Source organism: Perna viridis, chromosome 8 (genome assembly GCF_037379345.1).
Source record: "Perna viridis isolate PV_CMFRI_1.1 ecotype Kerala chromosome 8, ASM3737934v1, whole genome shotgun sequence".
In the NCBI taxonomy this organism is placed as follows: domain Eukaryota; kingdom Metazoa; phylum Mollusca; class Bivalvia; order Mytilida; family Mytilidae; genus Perna; species Perna viridis.
Window position 1 is genome coordinate 23,947,114 of NC_142452.1, and position 25,390 is coordinate 23,972,503.

The 25,390-nt window shown below is 31.5% G+C and overlaps 2 protein-coding genes across 3 annotated transcripts; both read right to left on the reverse strand.

Annotated features, from left to right (window-relative positions):
• Positions 1-598: 598 nt before the first annotated feature.
• Positions 599-13,428, reverse strand: LOC148609885 (uncharacterized). Of its 2 annotated transcripts, none has more exons than XM_088542036.1 (7): positions 10,258-10,309; positions 9,913-9,967; positions 7,167-7,445; positions 6,790-6,843; positions 6,050-6,091; positions 5,326-5,430; positions 599-2,895 (listed from the first exon to the last, which is right to left on the reverse strand). In XM_088542036.1, exons 2-7 carry the CDS (start codon positions 9,959-9,961, stop codon positions 2,876-2,878), a joined length of 549 nt encoding a protein of 182 aa, XP_088398162.1. In that variant the 5' UTR covers positions 9,962-9,967; positions 10,258-10,309; the 3' UTR covers positions 599-2,875. The 2 variants fall into 2 exon arrangements, with proteins under 2 accessions (XP_088398162.1, XP_088398161.1); XM_088542035.1 differs by lacking the exons at positions 599-2,895; positions 10,258-10,309 and adding exons at positions 4,488-4,677; positions 13,340-13,428.
• A 3,883-nt stretch (positions 13,429-17,311) lies between these two features.
• Positions 17,312-24,559, reverse strand: LOC148609886 (uncharacterized). Its single transcript, XM_088540727.1, has 5 exons — positions 24,251-24,559; positions 23,879-23,932; positions 22,791-22,928; positions 22,272-22,351; positions 17,312-17,487 (listed from the first exon to the last, which is right to left on the reverse strand). The coding sequence occupies exons 1-5, from the start codon at positions 24,537-24,539 to the stop codon at positions 17,437-17,439; spliced, it is 612 nt and encodes a 203-aa protein (XP_088396853.1). The 5' UTR covers positions 24,540-24,559; the 3' UTR covers positions 17,312-17,436.
• Positions 24,560-25,390: the final 831 nt, after the last annotated feature.

A 25,390-nucleotide genomic window follows, 5' to 3' on the forward strand; every position in this document is an offset into this window, starting at 1 on the left:
CAGAATTACCATTTAAATAATTCACAATGTCCTACTACGAACACGTTGTGTACTACGATCACGTTGGATGCATGGCCAAGATAAATGGTTATCTTGACAGAAGTCCGTTGTAGCTCTAGTTCGTCATTAGCACCACACAAACTGTTTATTTTTCTGTGTTTCATCTTCTTGCAACCAATCGTCAATATAAATAATATTCTGACGATTCCCCCAGACAATCAGATGTTAGATACTTTTGAGTGATAGTTTGTGTTTTTGTATGACCCATTTCTGATATTAAAATCAAAGTGTTCCTCTTGTTGAAAAATGGACTATGAAAGTAATAGTTAGATGACAACAAATAAACAATTGTTTTACATTATCTTTTCTGTCAAGATCTAACAGATAGTTCTAAACATTTGGTGAAGACGGGTGTGCTTTCGCAAATTTATACAAGGTGTCAATTAGCCTTATATATATATAAATATATATAACTTTATTCTCATGTTTTCTAAACTTAAAATCTATTATTTTCCAAAAGAGTGAGCTTGTACACATATTTCTGGCATAATTCTAGTGAAAATATATTCTAGTATTGTTAAGACGTTTAATATCTAAGAAAAAATTCTTTATTTATATTTTTTTACATAGCATGGTACATTAAGTCGTTATATTATGTATATATTTGAAAAGACTCTCTGAAATATCGATGAATACTTCACTGACCAAACAATATCATTGCTAAAACTTAAGATTGCAAAATGGACGCTCAGCAAAACAATATCAATATTCCTTTTCTTTATATTATACTGGTAATTATAAACATTTATTTTGTGTATATCTGTCTTCACAGTTTTGTTAAAGATTGAACTAATTCAAATATTGTTTTAACTAGTGCAATCAATATACATCCCACTTTCAAAATTCAGACTTTTTAAGAGTTTGGCCATGTAGGAACTAGGCAGTTACTATGACATGATTGCACATGGTAAATTTTATCCCATGGCATTGTTTAGTTCCTATGTAATGTTTATATCATATGTACGTCAAAAAGATTTTCTGTTTTCAAATCGACAATAGATGGTTCAGAAAATGATTTTAAAGTTCCCCGAGAAAGCTACCAAACAGCACAGAACGAAAGTGTCAATTCCCTTTTTCAATGAATTATATATAATTTAAATCTCTTAAACCGTTGCAGTTAATAAAAAAAACATCTAATTTTGAGGAAGGATGAATTTGCAATATTAAATACACGATTTTGTTAAAACAAAATATGCCATGTGCCACACATACCTGTTTTATCATATATACACATTATATAATTATATACATATAATTTGTTCTTGCAATAACTGTAAATGTGTTCAGATGTATATTTATATAAAATATTGTTCTTTATATAACATTGCACAGAATGTTCAAATAAACAATAATACCTCCAATTTTGTTCTTTTTCGGTTTAGCATATTTTTTTACATTTCTTACAAACATTTACATCAAATTTACACAATGGTTACGGCAGTTCAGCGTATCATATGCATGAGAGTTGAGATTAAAAACTATGAAGAGAATAAGAGACTATAACAGAAGTTTTAAATGATACATGTACATACTTAGAGATGCAAGCATGTAATGAATTGAAGGCGACCATCCATTTTATTGACAAACGAACGCGAACCAAAGTATCGATGTCACGTCAAAATGTTGAAGGGGAGGGGATCGATGGGCCTATTAGACCAACAGTTGGTCAAGAAGAGTACTCTGCTGATAAGGTTCAAAAGGGTTATCTCCTTTAAAAAGCCGAAATAGTTAAAAGGTTTCTTCTCGTGTATTCATTGTTTCCTTGGTGTAATTTGTGTTATCTGTATAAACAATCAGGATAACTTAAATGTTTTGTAGAAACCATATTTAACATAAAACATATTTATATTTTTAATAGACATGATAGAAAAAAATATTACAGTTTCTCGATTGTTAAAAAAGTAGGCATTTCAAGTGAATAAAGGACTACATCAGAAGTTTTAAATGATACATGTACATATTTAGAAATGCAAACATGTATTGAATTGAAGGCGACCATCCATTTTATAGACAAAAGAACGCGAACCAAAGTATTGATGTCACGTCGCAATGTTTAAGGGGAGGGGATCGATGGGCCTATTAGACCAACTGTTGGTCTAGAAGAGAGCCCTGCTGATAAAGTTCCAAAGGGTACTCTCTTTTGAAAGGCCGAATGATATTATGTTTACTCGTGTTTTCATATAGCATTGGACTATTTACCTTAGCGCATTAATATAATCAGAAGAAGAAGCTGCTTTTTCAAGCAAATGTAGTTTACCTAAATGATAACTGATGGTTCGGTGTCAATGACAATTACTTTTTGTCTCACCGGAAATTACGAGGATTAAAGTTACTTCAACAGTAAGGCATATCTTATGATAAGATGTATGCAAATTGGTGTGATATTGTGATCACCTTTTTTTTTATATAAATATGACTTTTGACTAAAAGAAATGACATTTATACGTTTGACTAAAGCAATGTTGATGAAAATTTATTTTCATACAGTATCATATATCCTTGGTATATTCCTCAGCTGTTGAAATACTTTAAGCATATCGTTATGGTCTTTTCACTATTTCAATCTATAAACACCTCAAAAATCAATATTTTCGTAAAACCGACATAGTTGACAGCGTATGTAGACAAATAACATTGTCAATGTTCGGTAGTGTATTAACATTAAAGTATATTGATATTAGTTTATTATTTTGTAAAGGTTCGTTCAACTGTTTTATCAATCATTCAACACTTTTTCATATTCCGATTTTTAGTTTGGGTGTATGTACAGAAGAACTGTCACATAATCACAAAAAAAGCAGACACATCTTGTCTTCTATCTTATATTTCTACGACCTACAAAAGAAAATCACACAGAATGTATACGATAGTACAACATTGGATGATTTCATGTCAAAATTGTAATGAATTATGCAGTATACGTTAAAAAATAGTTTTTCTCATCATGGTGACAAGAAAAAAGTAAATGGTACTTTTTCTTAAAATTCGAAAGTCGTAAACATTTGTTGGTTTTCATTTCATATTCTGTCGAAATATTTAATGGTTTTATCTATAAGGATTCGTGATTTGTTTTCACTGAGAAAATAAACAAAAGTCATTTTATGAAATAAACATAAATGCGCTCTGAGAATCTATTTGTTACAAACATGTGTGGCAGAGTGGAATTTAACCAGGAATTGACTGTGGATAGAATATTCATTGTATGTTACTCTTCCTATATATTTATGTATTGTATTTTATTTATTATATGATATATGATTTGAGATTAATAAATGAATGGTTTATATGTTTATTGAAATTTTGACTGATGGATTTACCTATCAGCTGATAAGCTATTCATAGAACTCTCTGTTTCTCTCTTATTTATTGATCTGTTCAGGTCACATGTATTTTAAAATTCTCGTTGGTGTTTCCTTTCGAATGTGAGTACTATTCTCTTTGAGTTTGCTGAGATGGATGGCAGATATATTGATTTCTTTGAGATTTTCATAACTTTGTCAATAGTTTCTGCCTACTATGTCAACATAAATCTACTTTGGAAGTTTAGTTGTATTGCTGAGTTTCTGGAACTTGTATTTGAGGTTTGTTTCTATATTTCTGGCACTTTATCCCACTAAAAAAACTTTGTCTTAACTGAGCAGCTAGCATGAGGTTGAATGTTCAGTTTGAATTTGAGAATGAATTTGCAGTATGAAAATTAACTGAGCGATTGAGTAAAATCTATTTAAACTATTTAAAGAGACTAAACGATATAAAAGATTACAAACATTTAAAATAGTTAATAATTGAGCTATTAAACCAAAAGTTTCAAAAGAGACAAATCTTGAATGAATGTGATTTCTTATAAATAAATAGGAAATAAATAATTGATTAAATGGTTAACTTTTAATATGTTAAATGATATTTTTATCTAATGATGCACTCAAAGTTTTTGGTGTTTGTAATGAATGTAATTAATGTTCCATGAACACATCCGTTATGAGACATAAATTTGCTTCAGGTTTTATATGATGTGTTATAATTTATGAAGTACTGTATTATACCAGACAGTTAACCTGACCTTTTCATCTATTTGAGAGGTAAGCACTAAGTTGTGTTTTTATTATATATTTTTGTGTTAACATTCCATTTGTGGCAATGTTTGGCAAACTTATGTTTTGCTGTTATTTTAAATCTAAATGTTGCATACAATTTATAGAGTATAAGAGATCTGTACAGAAAACCACCATGTCAGAATTTACAAAATTATATTGGTATGAGATTTATGTCAATCATGAATAAATATAATTCATACATGTATACGCAATATATATTGAGTCTTAGAGACAGACAAATACATGAAAACATAATTTATATTTTATTCTAACAATATTGTACAGGTTGACAGAATATGTTCTTTATTTAAAAATAGAGTTATCTTTCTTTTCTCTGTACTTATAGTATTTAATTGTATTACAGGGTCAATAAATTTATTTGTAACATATTCCAATCTGCATTATCAATAAAAGAACCCTAAATCATCCACGTTTAATTTGTGGATCCCAGCATGCTTTCACATGTCAGTAGCAAATAACTCGTCCTTTCATTACAAGTCTTTTTCGGCCAAACGGAAAAACTCTGAAACAAGCATGTAAAAAACTCACGGATCTGATATTATTTCACTAAATTTTCTATTTGAATGCTAGAAAATGGATATATTGTCAGAGTTGTCTGCCCTTAAAATATGTACGTGCAGTTCATTTTAATCAAAATGTAATTCATTTTACGAAAATGAAAAGGACTCTGCTGTTACACGTACAAAAACAAACAACATTTTGATCTTGGTGTGTTATTTCATACAGAACTACCTTGTTCTTAGAGAGACACTAAAATTACTTTCTTTGATTTAATTATTTTTAATTAAACAAAAAGGAAATACCAATAATACACATTGCCAATTTCGAAGTGCTGTACACGTGTTTCAATGAGTAACTTCTAAATAGAAGTATTATAATTGAATATGTAGAAAGATATAAATCTAAAAAATAATTGTATACATGTAAAAATGTACTCATAGCCAAATATTATTGAAATAGAAAACCAAATCCTGCGAGGTCATGCGCAATGAAATGAAGCCCCAATTGTTCAGTGTTTTGAAATTTCCAATACTGCAATCTTTGATATATATTATAAATAGTATCTGATACAAGTTGAGATTAGACAGATCAAATTACGGGTTAACAAATATCTTCTGGGACCTTAGGTTAAATGATTACAATAATTTACCCTTTCCCTGTCGACATCTTCTACGACTTGCATAGAACAATCCAGCAGAAAGAATTCCCGAGCCAACGATGTATATTAACACAAACTTCACATTTGGCACTTTTCCTGACAATAAAAAAAATGTTACACACTAAATGTCTGATTTCATCATGAAAGGTAATCGAACTTTAAATATTGTTTTTTATTTTTTACACCGATAAGTACATAATTGGTTGCTAAGCAAGCAAATTCAATATTTTATTCGCAACATGCTGACTATTTTAGAAAAAAATCATCGTGCGTGTCGTTCCTACGACGTTTCCAGGGAGATTTATGCGTCTGTTTGTTGTTTCATAGACAAAATTATGTTACGTTATATGTGGACCTGGTAACATATATACTGCATTTTCTAAAGACATTATTACAAACAAGCAATGCTATTTTCATTATTATTTTCAGAAGTCGAATAATAGAAACTAGATATTGTGACAAACGGACGTTTAGTACGATCGCTTTTTACTGTGCAAATTCAGGATAAAATTCTGTAAAGGCTGTAGAAACATATATTCCCTATATACCTCGGGGATAAAGGTACTTAATCTGAAAATCATGGACTGATGAACACTGAGGTAATATCTAACAAACATATACGACGGGTGGACATAACATTGAAATGGAAAATATATTGATTTTCTTTTATTTCAAAATACGTCACACTGTGTTACACTGTATATATAATACATACCATTTAGAACCACTGTTGTTGTTATGTTTGTTGATATTACACCTTTATCAACATAAAAAGATATAACTTTATTTTGATACATAAATATGTGTGTGTATGTGTATGCATGTGTGTGTATGATATAATTATTTGGGTCAACTTTTGTAATCAAAACGCCTTGTACTATTTACCTTGTTTTGCTTACTTAAAGAAAGAGGATTTTTTTTTTTGCTTTTTAGTTATATGTGTATGCATCTCAGTATGAATCGGTCTAACTGATAAAACAATTAAATGTTGTCTGGTTCACGTTCAGCCATAATTATGGTATGCATATTCGGGATTATAACAAAAAACAAGTTTGTTATAATTAATTTGAAATTTAAAATGAAAAAAAAAATGTTAGGAAATAGGAAAATACAAAATTGAGAGAGCCACCGGAGAATGACAGAAATGTGTTGGGGCGGTCAACTTTGCAATCTGATGAGGTTTTTTTTAGAGAACTCTACAATATGGGTGTGTTGATTTAGCGTGGCGCACTTGGAATAAAAATGATCAAATATCGATACAACCTACGAATAAAAGGCTCCCCAATTTGATCATCTTAACTAAAAAGTTTATTTCAAGTTAAGGTCTGTGCTGGCCTCTATTGTATTACTTCTAAGTCGACTAGTAAGTGTAACAAGTAACACGATCGAGTAATATCAGAACTGTTAAGGTTTGTTTCTGTACGTATTATCATGATATCATTTTTCTTTATTTACCTCTGGTACTTTGATTCGTGGTTTCATTGGCTGTCTGTGTACAGTTGATTTCATCTGTTAAATATTGCAGTAAGGAGGTCATTTTCAAAACAAAGTTAAGTAAATGTATATGAAAATTAAAGACTTGAAATTGTGAGTCCAAATTTAAGTACGCAGATACAGTTTAAAAACAATTATCATTTTGGCAACAGAGTAGGCGGTTCAGAAAGGGGGTTCTAGGCTAATATTCGCCCAAAATAAAAAAAAAATCCCATGAAACCAAAAAAGAGTCCAATTACCGGATCATATCCTATAGATCCGCAACGGGAGTCTAGTTATTGAATATTTGCCACGTATGACAAGAGAAATTAAATGTGTATACCAGTAAATGTATTGACCTTTCATTGTTACGTTAAATGTTTGTACTGTTAATGAATTATCCAAGCAGGTATAGACTCCTATGTCGTCTTGGCTCATATTTGTAAACTTCAACTCATACACTCCAATGCTGACATTAACAATAACATCCAAATCTTGACTATTGTTCGGACCGTGTCTTCTATTTATGAATATGTTTTCATTGCCTTTAATCCACACCAATGTTTTATTGAAACCTTCAATAGGGCAACTCAAAACCAACTGTTCTCCTGGACATAATTCTCTCTTTAATACGTCACCTAAAACCATGATTAGACATATGATATACAAAGTAAATTACAATTGATATAAACAACTGTTTGTCTATTTACAACAAACACAAGACAAGATCATTATAGGAAATCTTTCAAATTTAAATACTGATGTCATATTCACTTATTTATTTATGCAGTTCAGTAAATGCCTCATTAATTTGAAAATATCTTTGTTATAAAACACAGTGAACAATGAACTATAACAGGATTATTATACTAATTTTTAAAATTTCTTGTCTTATTCCTTCAGTAAGAATAAAAATGTTTACCTTCCAATTTTTTACCCATTATATTTGTTTATCATTGTTTAAAGAACTCACAGCATAATCATTGCATTTAACTTATATGTTTATATATGTTTGGATTGAGTTGTCTTTCTAACCATGAGACTGATGATATCAAAAAGAACATTCCTTTGGTTTTCGTGTAATAACAAACTTAATTTGCTCGTATCCTTGAAACTTAATTGGTATTCAGTTATTATACTTTCCTCAACATCTACAATTGAAAACTAAAACACCGTTTTAATTCAAGGTTAATATCAATGAAAACAATCTATACACGAACAATATTTAATGGATGTAGGTTTAAACAAACAACAGATCTGTTAGTAGGGAGAATACACACCACGAAACCACAATACTCATCATTTGCCTTGTTTTCATTTTATAAATCCATATTGTCATTATTTTAGTCTTCTTAAACTCGAGAACATTTTAAAAGGATGATTGATCCTACGTTGTTTTTATAATAGGTTTTACTCCAGTTGTGGCGAATGTTGCCCAGATTAAACTATATACATGTAGTTACTTTCTTACACGGGTCGCGCACACAATTTTGTCCCTACAGTACTGACCAGTTGCGACGGGTAATAGTAATTGTTGAGAAATATAATCGAGTTCCAATGTAACGTTCTTTATTAGTACAAGTTTAGTGATTATTGGTGATATTTACGAATGCTCATTCTTTTATATTTTTATGATATGAATAATTATGTTTGATGTGTATCTGTTATATGAAGCGCATTTACTTTGTCCCATCTATTGGTTGTACTTAGTATGCTGATTGTTTCTGTCTTTGCAATGTTGTACCGTTTCCGAAGGTCTATAATAAAACTGGCTGTAACCCATTATAACAATAGCAACATGTTTATTGTTTTAAGCCAGTCATAAACTGAATATTGATATTTGCACATATTAAGAAAATAAATCATGAAAATTTAAGCATACTAGACATGAATTAAATTTACAGATTTGAGTTAGTTTATCTTAGTTAATCAGACTTTTATTTTTGTAGCAATTTGTACTTACAACTCGACATTAACAAACAAATCAAACTAAGTATTACAATAAACTATTTTTGGCTATAAAAAGTTTGGTAACCTTGGATTAATTTGTGTCACCAGTCTATTTCCCATTATGAAAACATGCAATAATTTGTTTTAATGCCATATATGGATTTCAATATTAAGTCGGCAAAAATAGACAAAACCAAGCATTTTTCCTGTTATTTGGTTAATATTTAAGTGCTTTGACGCCATTATGACTTGATGCATAGGGTTAAGCTAATGTCATGTCATTCTTGTGGTATGTACGTTTGTTCATAGTGAGTTCAAAGAACGGGGAACCAAGAATAAAAAAATAGCCAAAACTACGTTGTTAAATTGTCAAAAGCTCTTACTGGCCATGCTTGCTCATCTGGATGTGATTTGTAAAATATTAAAAAAAAGCTAATCAACTTAAAAGTCAGTGTTGTTTGTTCTATGTAGTAATCATGTATGGAAGTTAGCATGTCCATGTTTGTAATCCAATTTCTCTTCAGTATCCAAAATAATGAATACATGTGACTAAAATGATGTAACTTTTTTTTCTTATCGCGCCCCGTGCAGGTCCGGGTGTTAAAAGAATAGGCCTGCAGCAGCGCTAAGCTTGTCGTATAAGGCGACTAAATAGTGCTCAGAACGCTAGCCGGGGGCCTAGGCGCTTTGCCAACAGAGCAACTGGGATGTGTGCCCCAGATGGTGGAATGGGGTACCCCTGGCGTGTTACATGCTGGGGTTATCAGGCTATAATACGGAAAACCTGACCGCAAACCATAGTGGTGCACCGTGTTGGGAAAGACGCAACGTTCCTCGCACGTTAAAGAACCTTGCTGTGGTATTCGATAGGAGTAGGAACCCTTGCGCTCCGCCACAGGAGGCTAAATTGCCCGAGCTTACCCATCCCCCCTCTTTCCAGTGGCAATCAAAATTTGTCGACCCTATTATCCTTGTGACCCATCCTTTTTATCGTTTCATGTTCATTTTATCATCCATTTCATTTTCATTGTCTGAATATAGCTGAAATATTGCTGCTCGGACGTTAAACCCCAACAAAAAAACAAACATTTTCTTATCGCATTTAACAAATGTATATTCTTAGAAATTACAAGACGCACATTGTAAGTTGCTTACCATTTAAAAGAACGGCAATTACCAATAGGTTAAGTACATAAATCTTCATGTTGCACTGTGAAATTAAAATGACAGAAATTCATTTATTGTGTTAAACATGATGAAGTAAATAGATTTGTATTGTTTCAAGGACCGAGCCGTATTTGCTTTTTTGGGGATTTAAGTGATTTTTTTTACAATTTATACTGTGTACTTCCACTATAAACATATTGTCAGAAATTGTTACAGGTTGCCTAAACTACTAATGGAATAAAATTAAACAATTTATATGATTGTTAGAAAAAATAACATTTTTTATTTATTCTGCAGTTTGATTTACAAAATGCATATGACAATCTCCCTTACCTGTTTTCATCAGCAATTCATTATGCACTCTGAACAATGATCTGTATTTTTTGTTTGTTTGTCGTATTTATACTTGTAACAATACTTCCTTATATTAATGAAGTCGAAAGTTCATGAATACTTTAAATACATTTTATAGTGTATTTTAGAGACCATATTACAATTTACAAAATAAAATGAAATAAGGAAGTATATCAATCACTTATTTAGATTATTATTTATTTTTTTTTAAATATTATTATGATTGCGGAATGAAATCTTGAAAATCTGAACCATGTTTTGTAAAGATCAATTATGTACTAATCTCTCATACCCATTTGTGTGCAATAAAAAGGAAAATTCACATCGTGTTTGAGAGGGTACATATTTGAAAGCCTCGAATTCAAAGTTAATCAGTGTTTAAAGCCAGGTAATGTCTATAGAATCTGATTTTCATATAACTGAACCCATCGATTGGTTTACACTAACCAAAAAGATTTTTTATCTTGATGTCTAAAGAAGATATCATACTAGATAATGTTTTGTGTATGTGTGAAAAACATCGAGGTAAAGCAGCACATGGTGCGACAACTGAAGATACAGAAATCACAATGAGCAATGTCATATGATACCGTTAAACGCGCATATCATAAATTAAATAAACTATTTATATATTAAAACTTAAACAGTATTAGTCAGTCAATGCATAAAAGCAATAGCTGGCTGGCAAACAATCTAAAATATCAAATATATGCGAGATATATTGAATGCTACCGACTACAATTCATGTATTTCTGTCCTTCTAATTGACTAAATGTCATTGAATATAATCATTTTTTAGAATAAATAAAAGTACTTATTTTTCGCTAGCATTTCAGAAACAGACGGCTAGGATAATTTTAAAATTCGGTAGCCAAAGCAATGCACATAATATAGATTTTATTCAAATAATTATTCCTGTTCTACAACATGTCAGCATCTACGATGCTTTAATATCAAGTGCAGCAACCATGCTGATTTTTATATGGTACAGCAGCTTCTAAGAAACTATTTTGTCTGGTTCAACATGAAGAAACATTTGTTAAAGTAAGAGTAGTTAAAAAAAAAACAGAATGGTTGATTGATTGTTGGGGTTTAACACTCTAGCAGCAATATTTAAGCTATATTCAGGCGATGAATATGAAATGGGTGATATATATGAAGATGACATCATGATGTAATTAAGAATGGGATGAGATACGAGGACAATGAGGACTCAAATTTTGGCTAAACCTAACAGTTTTGAGGCAGTATGCGAAAAACCTCTGTCTGACCACTATGTTATATTTATGGTAATGGCGGCCATGTTTATTGACAGATCACAAATCCCATCAGTTATACATGTATGTAGAAAGAGTGATCAAGGGAACCAAGGTTATAGCGGTAATCAAAAGAATGTAATCCAGGGACATGGTAATCAGACATGGAAAACAGACATACACAACAAAGAACATATAGTAACTAAAATCATACATACAAAGCAACAAAAGTAAATGAGGAACTCGGACTCCACTAAAAACTGGGAGCATAGACCAGGTGCACCGGTAGGGTAAGCGTCCTCTGCTTTTATAGAAACACCCTCCGAGTTGCTCATTAAAAGTCATGTCCGGGGTAGACAAACGAGGGAAAGAAAACTATGACCCGTTGAATAAATCAGTTTTCATGGTGCTGATGGATACACCATAACGATTCACGAGTTCATGATAACAACCATAAATCTTCTGTAATGATGACTTCAATCTTGTAGCAACATAACCCTGTTCCAGAAGCCTATTTGTTAGAGTTCTAGCGCGATACAAAAAGTCTGCGTAGCTCTGGCATAACGTATGAGTTGTGATATGAACACTCCATACGCAGGAGCCAAAGGGACGTTGCCACAGATGAAAGGAAAATTGACAATTCTGAATTAAAAGTCATAAGGTTTGCCGTAAAGTTTGGTAAGAATACCTTAATGGACATTCGTACCAAGTTCGAAACCATTTGGTCTTTACAGTCGTGTCAGATGGTAAGCTGCTTTAAAGAAAACACATTAATTATCGCGAAAAAAGAGCAAAAAACTGCATCTTGCTAAACAAATTTATACAATTTGACCACTGATAGAACGAATCATGCTGGGCCTAAGAGTTATTGAGATATAAGTAAGAAAATATCTGTCTGACCTGTATGTTAAGTTTTGACGGCAATGTGTTTTCGACGGATCAAAAATCCATATATCAGCTCTGTGCAAACGAACTTAAGCAACAATAATACCAAGTTTGGTTAAATTTTGCCCAGTTGTTTCAGAGGGGAAGAGTTTTGAAAAAAAATTGTTAAGGACGGACGATGTAAGACGGAGGACGACAACGGACGCTAACTGATGGCAATAGCTTACGTAGCCCTTTGGATCAGGTAAGTTTAAAATAAACAACGCTTTCACGATGATCTGGGTACCCGGGAGCGTTTGTTTACCGTTCGTATAAACTCACGATATGAGCGTTTGTTTGTCGTGTGTTTGGTGAGCGTTTAGCGTGCATTTAGGTATCGTGCGTGCGGGAAACCTCACGTAGTGTATTCTTGCACATGAGGTTGAATGGTTTGTTTGAATTCGACGTTTATTTTTTTTTTTCTGTTGGTAAACTAAGTTTTAATAAAGTGGTAGTTGTAACCATTAATTTTTAGATCAGATGAGGTGACAACAGCCAGTCTATATATAATGAATGATTTGATTTTCATTTGCAGTTTTATTCAAAGAACAATTTAATTGACTTATTACATTGAAAGAGGATATTTGTATGTGTGACATTATGATGTAACTCAACTATTTATAAATTAGGTCGCACTATCATGTGAACTAAAGTTTTGTTAAAAATAAAACCAAAAAGAAAAAGGAAATGTATTTCCTCCTCATTTGTAACCATTTTGTATGTAGGAAATTGTTCATACCTTTGTCAAAGTATCGAACTATTTTTTTTTATAAGGAAACAAATTATTAAATGAAATAATTGAAATGACTTACATCATTACCACATCAAGATAAGTACTATTCTATATTTTAATCCTACCGATGCACCTGGTCCATACTCACACTTTTAAGTGTAGTCCGAGTTGCTTATTTACTTTCCGCTAGAATCTTAGTTCCCTTGATTACTCTTTCCATATAAAATCAAAAATACTACGTAATTTATATTTTGTTTCTTTATTTTCATTGTAACAAAGGACTCAGACCTGTTTGATCTTTAGGTGTGTTGAATTGTGTAATATGTATTTTCTACTATTGCTAGATTTTAAAGGAAAAGGGTTGTGATCACACCTTTACCGCTATTTCTAAAGTCAGTAATTTCTGGCCTCTGTATATCTTATTTTGTTTTCACCTTTAGTTTATTTTCATGTTTCTTGAATTTATAGGACAACTCTTACTGTGTACCTGTGTATAAGGATGTTTTAGTGCTTGCTGCAGCCTGACCTGTGGTATGAAGGTATCCTCGTCCTGAATTAAAGACCAATGGCTAGTCTTTTTCTGACAATTTTCCTTCCAAGGGTGGGGGGGGGGGTTGCTGTCGCTTTGACATATACATTATACCTATTCTCGTACGTAATATTATATTATTGAGGTTCTAGATTTCAAATTTGGCACAACTACAAATTTGATTTAAATAACTTTCTGATGACTCGATTAAAACTTACTTTTATGAAAAACCAACTATTTAAAAACATGAAATAGACTCAAATGATTTGAATTAAATCTGTGTTATTTTCATATTGTCATATTTTATTTATGGTCATGTCTTCGCCCATGTTATAAAAATATATATCGACGTAAACTCATCTTTATACATTCCTATGAATACATAGTAGATTGTTTGATATAAATGCCTTGATTGACATTACTGGCGAGGAATCTATTAATATACATTGTACATGATCGCAATTATTTTCCATTTTAAAATTTTGCATGAAAATGTTCATTTAAAATATGTTTGAAAAAAAATTAAAATACCAATTTTAGTCTATAACATGACCATCGATAGTAACAGTTGTGGTTGAAAGAGTCGCAATGCAAGGAGTGAATAGCATGGAATAGGAAGCATGTATATGCTCCTATCTATATTTTGTTTATTTGTTTGCATATATATTTAGTTGTGTTCTGTCAGTTGTTGTGGTGTTTGCATATCTTTTTTGTCTTGTAGCAGCAACCATGTTCCTTGGCGAAACATACTTCTTTGATGACAATTTGTATGTCATTGTTTTTGTTAGTCCATGTTTATCTTGGTTCCCTTGTTTTCACATTAATGAACTTATCTTATTTGATTGCATATGTCAAAGTTTGATTTAGAACCGTTCGATCTCAAACCATTCCATGTGGAACTAACCATAAGTCTTAATTGGGATCACAATGCCATTTCACCTTCAGGAATATCGTATACCTTTGTAATCTTAATTTACTTAAATGTACACCATTACCTCTTTGTCAATTCATTTTAATTTTAGAAAAATTGTATTTAGTTTTCGATTTTGACATAAGATACCTTGTAATAAAATGGAATAGGACCAGAGTGTTTGTCGATTTTTTTTCAGATTAATTAAAAAATAGTACTTATGATTGAATATTTTAGATAGACAATCTAATAATGAGGGGAATCCGATCCTGGAATCCTGAATTCATGGACGCGAATTCCCGTATTTCGAATTGAAAATAAACAAATTCCCATTTTATGGGTACCCTTCGTAATGGTAAAATTTAAAAGTGAAGCAAACATAGAATAGAACTAAACCATACAGGTTTCATATTGCTATTAGGTTCATCTGTAAAGACAAAGAATACAGTTAGAGAGCGTAATCAAGGGAACCAAAATTCTAGTGGAAATCAAAATATTGGGATCCAGGACAAAAGACCTTACAGAGAAAACAGACATACAAACGAAAGACCATAAAATGACCAAACATAATATGTACAAAGCAAAAATGGTAAATTTGCAACTCCCGATCCAACAAAAACTTACCGTTAAAGTTAGCGTCCTCTGCTTTTATACAACAAAAACAAATATTGTATATTTATTTATTTATATTTATTTAGACAGGTCAAGCACATATAATACAAACATAAAATACAGTATAGATATACACATAGACATAAACGTATACAGACCAAGACATTACATGAAAAAATAGCATTGATATGAAACCTTGAAACTTGTCAAGGATAGCCCATGAAGCCATATCTATAAAAAAGGCTGATTTCCCATGGGGTCCTTAAAAAGAAAAGAATACATGAAAAACACTTGAATCTACACACGAAGCATTTCACATTTCCTAAAATATTAACAGTTTATGTAAATACATTTTTTTATATAAAAAGTGACATTTTGTAGTTAAAAATAAATTAATTCATTTTCTTTTCTCATTTTGGTTCTTCCTTTCTAACAAGTTTAACTTCAGTTTTGAAAGAATTTGGGTTTGTTGTATTTTTAACAGTAAGTGGTAATTTGAACTTTAACAAGTAGGCTTCTGGAACAGGGTTCATATCACAACTCATACGTTATGCCAGAGCTTGCCGAAACTACGCAGACGTTTTGTATCGCGCTAGAACTCTAACAAATAGGCTTCTGGAACAGAGTTATGTTGCTACAAGATTGAAGTCATCACTACAGAAGTTTTATGGTCGTCATCATGAACTCGTGGATCGTAATGGTGTATCCATCAACACCATGAAAACTGATTTATTGAACGGGTCATAGTTTTCCTTACCTCGTTTGTCTACCCCCGGACTTGACTTTTTATGAGCAACTCGGCAGGTGTTTCTAGAAAAGCAGAGAACGCTTACCCTACCGGTGCATCTGGTCCATGCTCCCAGTTTTTAGTGGAGTCCGAGTTTCTCATTTTCTTTTGTTACTTTGTATATATGATTTTAGTTACTTTATGTTCTATGTTGTGTATGTCTGTTTTCCATGTCTGGTCTTTGTCCCTTACATTCTTTTGATTACCGCTATAACCTTGGCTCCCTTGATTACTCTTTTGTATTAGTAGAACATGAAGAGCTATAACAAAATAACCGAACTGGTAAATTTATCAAGGTAAACCGAAAACAGATTATACAAATGGGATGTCAGTTTTTTCAAATGTCAAAAAGAAGGTTAAAAAACTTAATGGTAATTTGTTCCAAGCATGATATATGAAACTGTCTTTACTACATAACTTACAATTAGGTATACTATAATTTAAACTTGAAGCACCCCTTGTATTTCCTTGATTCATTTTGAAATTTTCACACAAATATTAAGTTGCAGTACAATGGTAGATGTTAAAAACAAGATCTAATTCTAAGTTGGTTCACTGTATCTGGCACCGAAAGCAAATTGACACTGTTATTTTGTTTTCTTCAAACTTTACGCTTGTTTTGGTCCAGGCCGTTAATAAACCTAAAAACTTTGTTTTGCAAGATTTGTTGCAAATCTTGGGCAATCCCACCCCTAAACTACTGTACCAAGGGGCACATGAATAGTCAAAATAGCATTGTATCAAAGAAGTTGGCAGTGTTATTCTATATCTATTTATTCTATATCTGGAATCAAGACATTTAGCATTCTTATATAACATTTCAATCTTCCATTGACTTTAGAAAAAATATTTGACACTAATGTTTCAAAGTTCAAATTATTATCAATATAAACTCCGATATATTTGACAATATCTGTAGTTTTAATTATATGATCATTACATTTAACAGAGAAAATTGTGATTTGTTTGATTTTTTTCTTTTGGGGCCAATTACCATACATTCGCTTTTACCTAAATGCAATGCTAATTTATGATCAATCACCCAGTCTGAACACTGCTCTAACACACTTCCTAATGTGTTTGATATTACATTTGGATCTATATGTTAATATTATTTTATTAAAGTGTCACCATCGTTTACATTACATATTACATATCAATAAATGAGCATAGTTATCGTAAAATATGCCAGCCGATAACAGGCGATAACGGCTTATGAGACACTACGAATCTAACAAACCACAGTAAGCAAGATGAAAAAAAACCAAATTATTGTCTTATGTTTGTATATACAAATAATCGATGTTTGTTTGAAAGTGGTGAGTAAACAGTACAGTCATGTAAGTTTTAATCTAATTTCTTTAAAATACAGTTATCAATGGCCAACATCTACATGACATAATTCCACTAGGCTATTTCTGTGTAGTGGGTTTCATCCTCATCTGCGTTTGCTACGTCCTTTAAATGATAAATAAAATGAGGGGCTTAAAATCTAACATGAATGGGCTGTACTGTACATTTTAGTATGACCTTCCTTTGATGATATTATAATTAAAGTATTACCGACATCCTAGGCGGAAGAATTTTATGATATATGCATAGTACAGACAAAATCAAAGTATTACTAATTACTAGCTTCCAAAACTTGATATTGGTTTATATTGTGTGATAGGCAATATACATTTGAGTCCTTTTCAGTTCCTTGTTTAAAGCCACTTTAACTGTAAAGAAAGAACTGACTAGTTGAACATGTACGTGATCCCTTGCAAAATGGAAGATCCAATGTTATTTTTTTAAGAGGTTATTGGTTTTTTACTTTAATTGATGCCAGAAATTACACAAATAATAACTAATACAGCATAACAATTTGCTTTCGTAATTATTCCCAGAGGTTTTTTAAATTATCATTATATTTTAACACAGTAAATACATTTCATTTATTGATACTCGAAACGTTGTTGTTGTATTGCGCTAGACTTCTTCTGGAACGGGGTCATGTTGCTAGAAGATCAAAGGATTGAAGTCATCACAACAGAAGTTTTATGATCGCCATCATGAACTCGTGGATCGTTTCGAGGTATCCATCTGCACCTTGAAAACTGATTTTTCATCGTGTTATAGTTTTCCTTTCCTCTTTTGTCTACCCTGGAGTTCACTTTTTATGAGCAACTCGGCGGGAGTTTCTAGAAAAGCAGAGGACGCTTACCCTACCGGTACACCTGGTCCATGCTCCAAGTTTTAGTGGCGTCCGAGTTGCTCATTTGCATTTGTCACTTTGTATGTATTATTTTAGTTGCTTAATGTTCTTTGTTGTTCTTTGTTGTGTATGTCTGTTATCCATGTTTGGTCTTTGTCCCTGGATTGCTTACTTTTGATTTTCGCTAGAACCTTGGTATATACATACATATATATATATATATATATATATATATATATATATATATATATATATATATATATATATATATATATATATATATATATATATTTGAATTTGACAGTTCTAACATCGTTGGGAATCGCTCAGACCTTTCTATATATAGATATTTCTATTTTTGAATATTTCTTTTGAAATAACGCCTTTGTGAATAAAGATGCAGTGCTAAATGTGTGACTAATCTGAATGTAAAAAAATTGCTCATCTATTTGTAACATTTGTAACAAATGTATATTTTTTTCTGTTCCGGTTGTAATTTTTTGGAAAATTTTCAGTATTAAGACGACTAGCATTTATGGAAATAACCATGGCAATATCTACTGGTATTTCCTCACCATCTATATTGAAAAAAAAACTGTCCACACAAATATATGAATATAATTATTTAATTTGTTCATGAGCAAGGACATATGGGACCAGGGAAGATAAAGGCTTCTTCGCTGAAGAAGTAGGATGCAAAAAAGAAAATGCAAGTATAGTCTAACTTTGATAGATTACGTAATGCTAAGCTATAAATATCCCAATATATACTTATTCAATTGTTTGAAACCGCATACTGGTTTACTTTTTATTCTTGTCCCATTATAAAATCAATGAAGCCCAGTCTAAGTTGTACTTTGTATGAATGAAAGCATGGTCAATTGATGCAAAATGTAACATATTTAACATCAACGTTACAAGGTTCTTATTGAAAATTAGCCATCACCTTTAGCCATTAGTGACATATAGCAATGCGATGTTGAAGTGTTAAATTCTGCTGATCTATTCTGAAGGCAAATTTCAATGATTATTTTTATTAGTAGAACATGAAGGGCTATAACGAAATAACCGAACTGAAAAACTTATCAAGGTAAACCGAAAAAAGATTATACAAATGGAATGTCCGTTTTCCAAATGACAAAAATTAGGCTAAAAATCTGAACTTTTGAAACATCCGCACTTGCCCTGATGCAAATAGTCGGTTTAGCTAGGTAAGATATTTTTTTTAACGTAAAAGGGTGGGTATTTCATCATATCCTTTCAGCACTGAAACACATTTTCTAAATAAAAGACACATATCTTTCAATTAGGCAATCGTTCATCTGCTATATATGTATTAGTTGAAATCCCTACTTTTATTACCTGTCTAACGTAACAATATGTGTATTGGTAAAGTACAATATACGATGAGAGTTGGCCGATTTGTAATGAGCTTACGACATTTAAATAAGCGAAATTATATTAAGTACGTATGGTGGGGACATTAAGTTAGCATTATTACTGATGATTTCAATGTGGTTTCTTACAGATCTAACAATTTTAGTCCTGCAAAAAATATTTTTTTTTCGAAAAACTATGCCTACAGTATTTTACCACGAAAATGCATGTGATAATGTACATCCAACCAGTTCATATTCAAACTGCATATATGTCATACAAATAGCATTTCTACTTGTCGTTATAGAAGTTTTACTTATAATGTCCGTATTGAAAGAAATCCTGGTCCATCAAATTATTATGCAAGGTTGTTATCCTAAACTGACTCATATTCTGCATCTTTTGAATTCTCCTCGACCAGTTACGCTACCATTTTCCTGTCACTGGTTTTATCAAATGCCAATTTAAAAAAAAATTAAGCGCAAAATTTGGCTATATGATCGAGGAGATTTTGATAGATAACGAAACATATTAGCAGAAACTAATTGAGGTAATATTTTTATTCAAATGATATTGACAACATTGTTTAAGGTTTTTCTTCCACTATTCTGCACCCCACAAAAATACTATCCCAAACAGGATAGTTACAATTTGAAAGTCTGATCTACCGTGGTTGAGTAATGATATTAAACAAAACTGTCTAGAAAGAAAAAAAGCTTTTACTCAAAAGCTAAGTGCTCTGGAAGCCGGACTGATTGAAATAAATATCCCATCATTACTGGTTGATGATAGATTGACGAGAAATGACCGCGACAATGCAAATCACTTTAAAATTACTTTGCCCTACAATCAACTTTACATACGAAAGATGCTAAACTCCCCCCTCGTATTGGTTCTGAAGAGCAACTCAGTGAAAATCCTCAATGACAGTGAGATAGAAGATGTGCTAAAAATCTTGGATACAAATAAAGCATTAGGTCCTGATCTGATAAACCTCCGCTTGTTAGAAGAAGCAGTTTCCGTGTTAAGGTTTCCATCATGGACATTTTTGAACTTGTCACTCTCATTTTCTGTCTTCTCAAGTGAATGGGCGAAAGCAAAAATAACGCCTATTTTAAAAAAATAATACCCCCATGAAGTGAAAAAATATCAAACAATTTCATTATTATGTATTCTTTCAAAATGCTTCGGAAGATATGTTTATAAACACGTCCACAATTTTGTGTTTGAAAACAAGATTATCACTCCAAGTCTGTCTGGGTTTTACGAAAGTTGATTCAACGGTAAATCAATTAGTTAGATTTTTACTGATATTGGTTGAGCTCTTGCTAGTGGGAAAGAAATAAGAAACGTATTTTGTGATATAAGTAAAGCATTCGACCGAGTTTTCCATGCTGGACTCTTATCTAAACTGGAAAATTACGAAATTACGGGAATGCTGCTCCACTAGTTTATTTATTTTTTTTTTTTTTGCTGGGGAGGGTTCAAAGGGTTGTCATATATGGAAGTAACTCAGATTGGAGAGCAATTATTGTTTATCAACGATATATTATCTGACATTGGTGCGTCGATCAAGCTCTTCGCAAATGAGACTAGTATATACGTTATTTAAGATATCCCGGGAAATGCTGCGAGAATCGTGAACTGTGCAAATATACACCGTTGGTCATGTCAGTGGCTAATACAATTTAATCCACAAAAATGAATCAATGATCTTCTCACGTTAGTCAGTAAAACCATTTCACCCACCTTTGATGATGAATGACCGGGGTCTTCATGAAGTTAAACATCTTGGTATCATTTTTTTTTCAAATAATGGTTCTTGGCATGACCACATTGATTACATAGCAAAAAAGGCTTATACAAAAAACGTAGTAGGATTGATGTTTTACGAAAGATGCGTTTCATTCTTGATAGAATCATCTTAGAAATAGTATATTTTTCTTTCATTCGGCCAATTTAGAATATGGTGATATTATTTGGGACAACACGACAATGTCCTTAGTTAACAAGCTAGAAAATGTTCAGATAGAAGCTATGCAAATTGTGACGGGAGGGACCAAATTAACATCTATCAATAAACTATATGACGAAACAGGATGGGAAAAAATGTTGGACAGAAGGGAAAACATAGACTCATATTATTATATCAGATTATCAACAAGGAACCTCCAGAGTATTTGCAATCTTAAATTCCAAACTCGGTTGATTCCTTGCATGGACAATATGCTAGACAATCACAAAATATTTTAGAACTATGCACGACAATTGACTTCTACTCTGAATACTTTCTGCCAACAACAGTTACTGTAAATCTATTGCTGTATAGCTCAAATATTCTAAATGCCGAACAAAATGTAGAAGTTTTTTCCCAAAAGTTCAAAAGTTATCTCGTCACTAATTTTCCATTTGTGTTTTTCTATTCGTTTGTCTTATTTACAAGTCAGTTGAGAAAATCATTCCACATGCATCTTATTTATAAAAAAAATATTCTTCTTAGTTTACTTTTAAGGACACGGACCTTTGTACAAGCTATTTTGCTTTTTCCGAATCCTACCATGACTTTGTATGTAAATGTGTATACTGTTTTTGCTTGTGCTTATATACTTAAATAAATATGTTTCAACTAAATCCCCGGTTATTTTGTCAGCAGAGATATCATAATTACCTGCAGCTCGACTGTAACATTGCTATTTTCTTGTATAGTTGACCTGTTACCATTTACACACATTGAGTTTCTGCAACGTTCTTCACTCACGAAAAATACAAGATATTCTTATTTTTGTAATTCAAATGAGTTACATCGTTTTACATAGTTAAAATCCAAAACTAAATGTTTACTTATCATAAATTGGATTGCACATTTTCTTTAGCAGTTATATTTAAAGTCGACGTAATAGCTATGTCAGTCCTTTGGAATTACGGAGATTTTAATTTTCTTTATTCAATCTAGCATTATTTATAAAATCTTTAGTTTGAACCATTTTATTTTAGATATTTTCTATTTTTCACGTGTCAGCCCTACTCGTCTATTGCATGTGTTAGTTTGAGACTTTAGGGCATTTATAAAAATACAGGATTTTCCAATTCTTGAAAATAAAGATTGCTTTTGTGAGATTTCTTACGATGATACTTCACTTTAAACATCAATTCTACAATGTAAAACGTATTTTAATTAATATTTCACCAGCCGTCCAACAGGACACCAGTAGAACAAGTATTATCGTTAAAATCACCACACCAGAGCATATAATAAGACAAAGATGGAATGTATCTAGACGTAAATGTTCCGTGGCAGTTTCCATTGAAGATGTGTCACTGGTGCCTAAAATGTAAATAATATGATTTTATTTCAAAGTGAAGAATTTTGTCAATGATAATCCTTTACATGGGTTAAAAAATTAATTTCATGTTTCCGTTATCAAGTTATACATTCAAAGAATCTGATTTTTGAAATTCAAGAAGGTTATCTGTGAATATTACGATTTCTCATCAATTTGTTCCAGACATATTTGTAAATGTTCACAATTGTTTTCATTTGGAATATAAAAGAGTACATTTACTATGCCACTATTTTTTTTAAAACTTACATTTTAACGAAGTTTTATTGAGTCGACATTTTAAGTTGCATTTAAAGATAAATAATTTCAGAGAAATTACTAAATGGACTGATTTATTTTCTAAGTAACAGTTGCATAGTTAAATTTTACTTGATATATAACAAGATTTATTTTAGTGTCTTTTCAATAACTACATATGACATTTACACTTTCTTATTCAAATAGTGTTATTATATCTTTATTGTTTTTTTATTACCTGTATTATCTGTAAAAAAACTCTATTTACATAAATGCTGTTATTGGTCAAATGCATCCAAAACGCGCTTTAAAAAAAAGGAAATAAAACCTGCAAAAAATGCAGTAAATGCTTACGTTTCCCTTATCTTCCAAATAAACTAAACATTCTTGCCTATTTAATTTGTCATTCTCAACCCATATGCATGAATAATAATCCACGGCTTTTGTAGTCATATTTTAAATGACTAAGTCGAAAAAACAGCCATTAGACCTTTCTTCAACTAGAAATGTCTCACTAAAATCATCCGAAACATAGTAATTTTCTGCAATTACATCTGTGAATTTTAAAGATATCAAGATCATTTGACTGCCATTATGATATGGATATTTCAACACATGTTTGCTGTGAATATGTGCACGTCCATGTTTCACAATGGCAATACAGAAAACCCTGAAATATAAAAGTTCCTTTATTTACCTCTGGTACTTTGATCCGTGGTTTCATTGACTGTCTGTGTACAGTTGATTTCATCTGTTAAATATAACAGTAAGGAGGTTATTTTCAAAAGAAAGTTAAGTAAATGTATATGAAAATTAAAGACTTGAAATTGTGAGTCCAACATTAAGTACGCAGATACAGTTTAAAAACAATTATCATTTTGGCTACAGAGTGGGCGGTTCAGAAAGGGGGTTCTAGGCCAACATTCGCCCAAATTAAAAAAAAAATGAAACCAAAAAAGAGTCCAATTACCGGATCATGTCCTATATATCCGCAAAGGGAGTCTAGTTATTGAATATTTGCCACGCATGACAAGAGAAATTAAATGTGTATACCAGTAAATATATTGACCTTTCATCGTTACGTTAAATATCTGTAATGTTGATGAATTATCCAAGCAGGTATAGACTCCTATGTCGTCTTGGCTCATATTTGTAAACTTCAAATCATACACTCCAATGCTGCTATTAACAATAACATCCAAACCTTGTCTATTGTTAGGACCGTGATTTCTATTTATAAATATGTAGTTATTGCCTTTAATCCACTTGAATGTTGTATTGAAATCTTCAATAGTGCAACTTAGAACCAACTGTTCCCCTGGACAGAATTCTCTCTTTAATACGTCACCTAAAACCATGATTAGACATATGATAAACAAAGGTAAATTACAATTGATATAAACAACTGTTTGTTTATTTACAATATAAACAAGACAAGATCATTATAGGAAATCTTTCAAATTTAATTACTGATGTCATATTCACTTATTTATTTATGCAGTTCAGTAAATGCCTTATTGATTTGAAAATAACTTTGTTATAAAACACAGTGAATAATGAACTATAACAGGATTATGATATTACATTTTAAAATTTCGAATTTGTTTTTATTGTCTTATTCCTTTAGTAAGAACAAAAATGTTTACCGTTCAATTTTTTACCCATTGTGTTTGTTCATCATTGTTTAAAGAACTCAGAGCATAATCATTGCATTTAACTTATATGTTTATATATGTGTGGATTGAGTTGTCTTTCTAACCATGGGACTGACGATATCAAAAAGAACATTCCTTTGGTTTTCGTGTAATAACAAACTTAATTTGCTCGTATCCTTGAAACTTAATTGGTATTCAGTAATTATACTTTCCTCAACATCTACAATTGAAAACTAAAACACCGTTTTAATTCAAGGTTAATATCAAGAAAAACAATCTATACACCAACAACATTTAATGAATGTAGGTTTAAACAAACAACAGACTTGTTAGTAGTGAGAATACACACCATGAAACCACAATACTCATCATTTGCCTTGTTTTCATTTTACAATTCCATATTGTCATTATTTTAGTCTTCTTAAACTCGAGAACATTTTAAAAGGATGATTGATTCTACGTTGTTTTCATAATAGGTTTTACTCAAGTTGTGGCGAATGTTGCCCAGATTAACATATATACATGTAGTTACTTTCTTACACGGGTCGCGCACA

What these genes read in the sequence shown, in the direction of transcription:
- LOC148609885 (XM_088542035.1), bottom strand. Translation starts at nt 9,961, where the DNA reads ATGAAGATTTATGTACTTAACCTATTGGTAATTGCCGTTCTTTTAAAT. An exon ending in AATTGCCGTTCTTTTAAATG is followed by an intron (nt 7,446 to 9,912) that starts GTAAGCAACTTA and finishes TCATGGTTTTAG; the next exon opens with GTGACGTATTAAAGAGAGAA. An exon ending in CACGAATCAAAGTACCAGAG is followed by an intron (nt 6,092 to 6,789) that starts GTAAATAAAGAA and finishes ATGTTGATAAAG; the next exon opens with GTGTAATATCAACAAACATA.
- LOC148609886 (XM_088540727.1), bottom strand. Translation starts at nt 24,539, where the DNA reads ATGGTTTTAGGTGACGTATTAAAGAGAGAATTCTGTCCAGGGGAACAG. An exon ending in CACGGATCAAAGTACCAGAG is followed by an intron (nt 22,929 to 23,878) that starts GTAAATAAAGGA and finishes TTTACATTTTAG; the next exon opens with GCACCAGTGACACATCTTCA. An exon ending in ATGTTACAGTCGAGCTGCAG is followed by an intron (nt 17,488 to 22,271) that starts GTAATTATGATA and finishes TATCATTTAAAG; the next exon opens with GACGTAGCAAACGCAGATGA.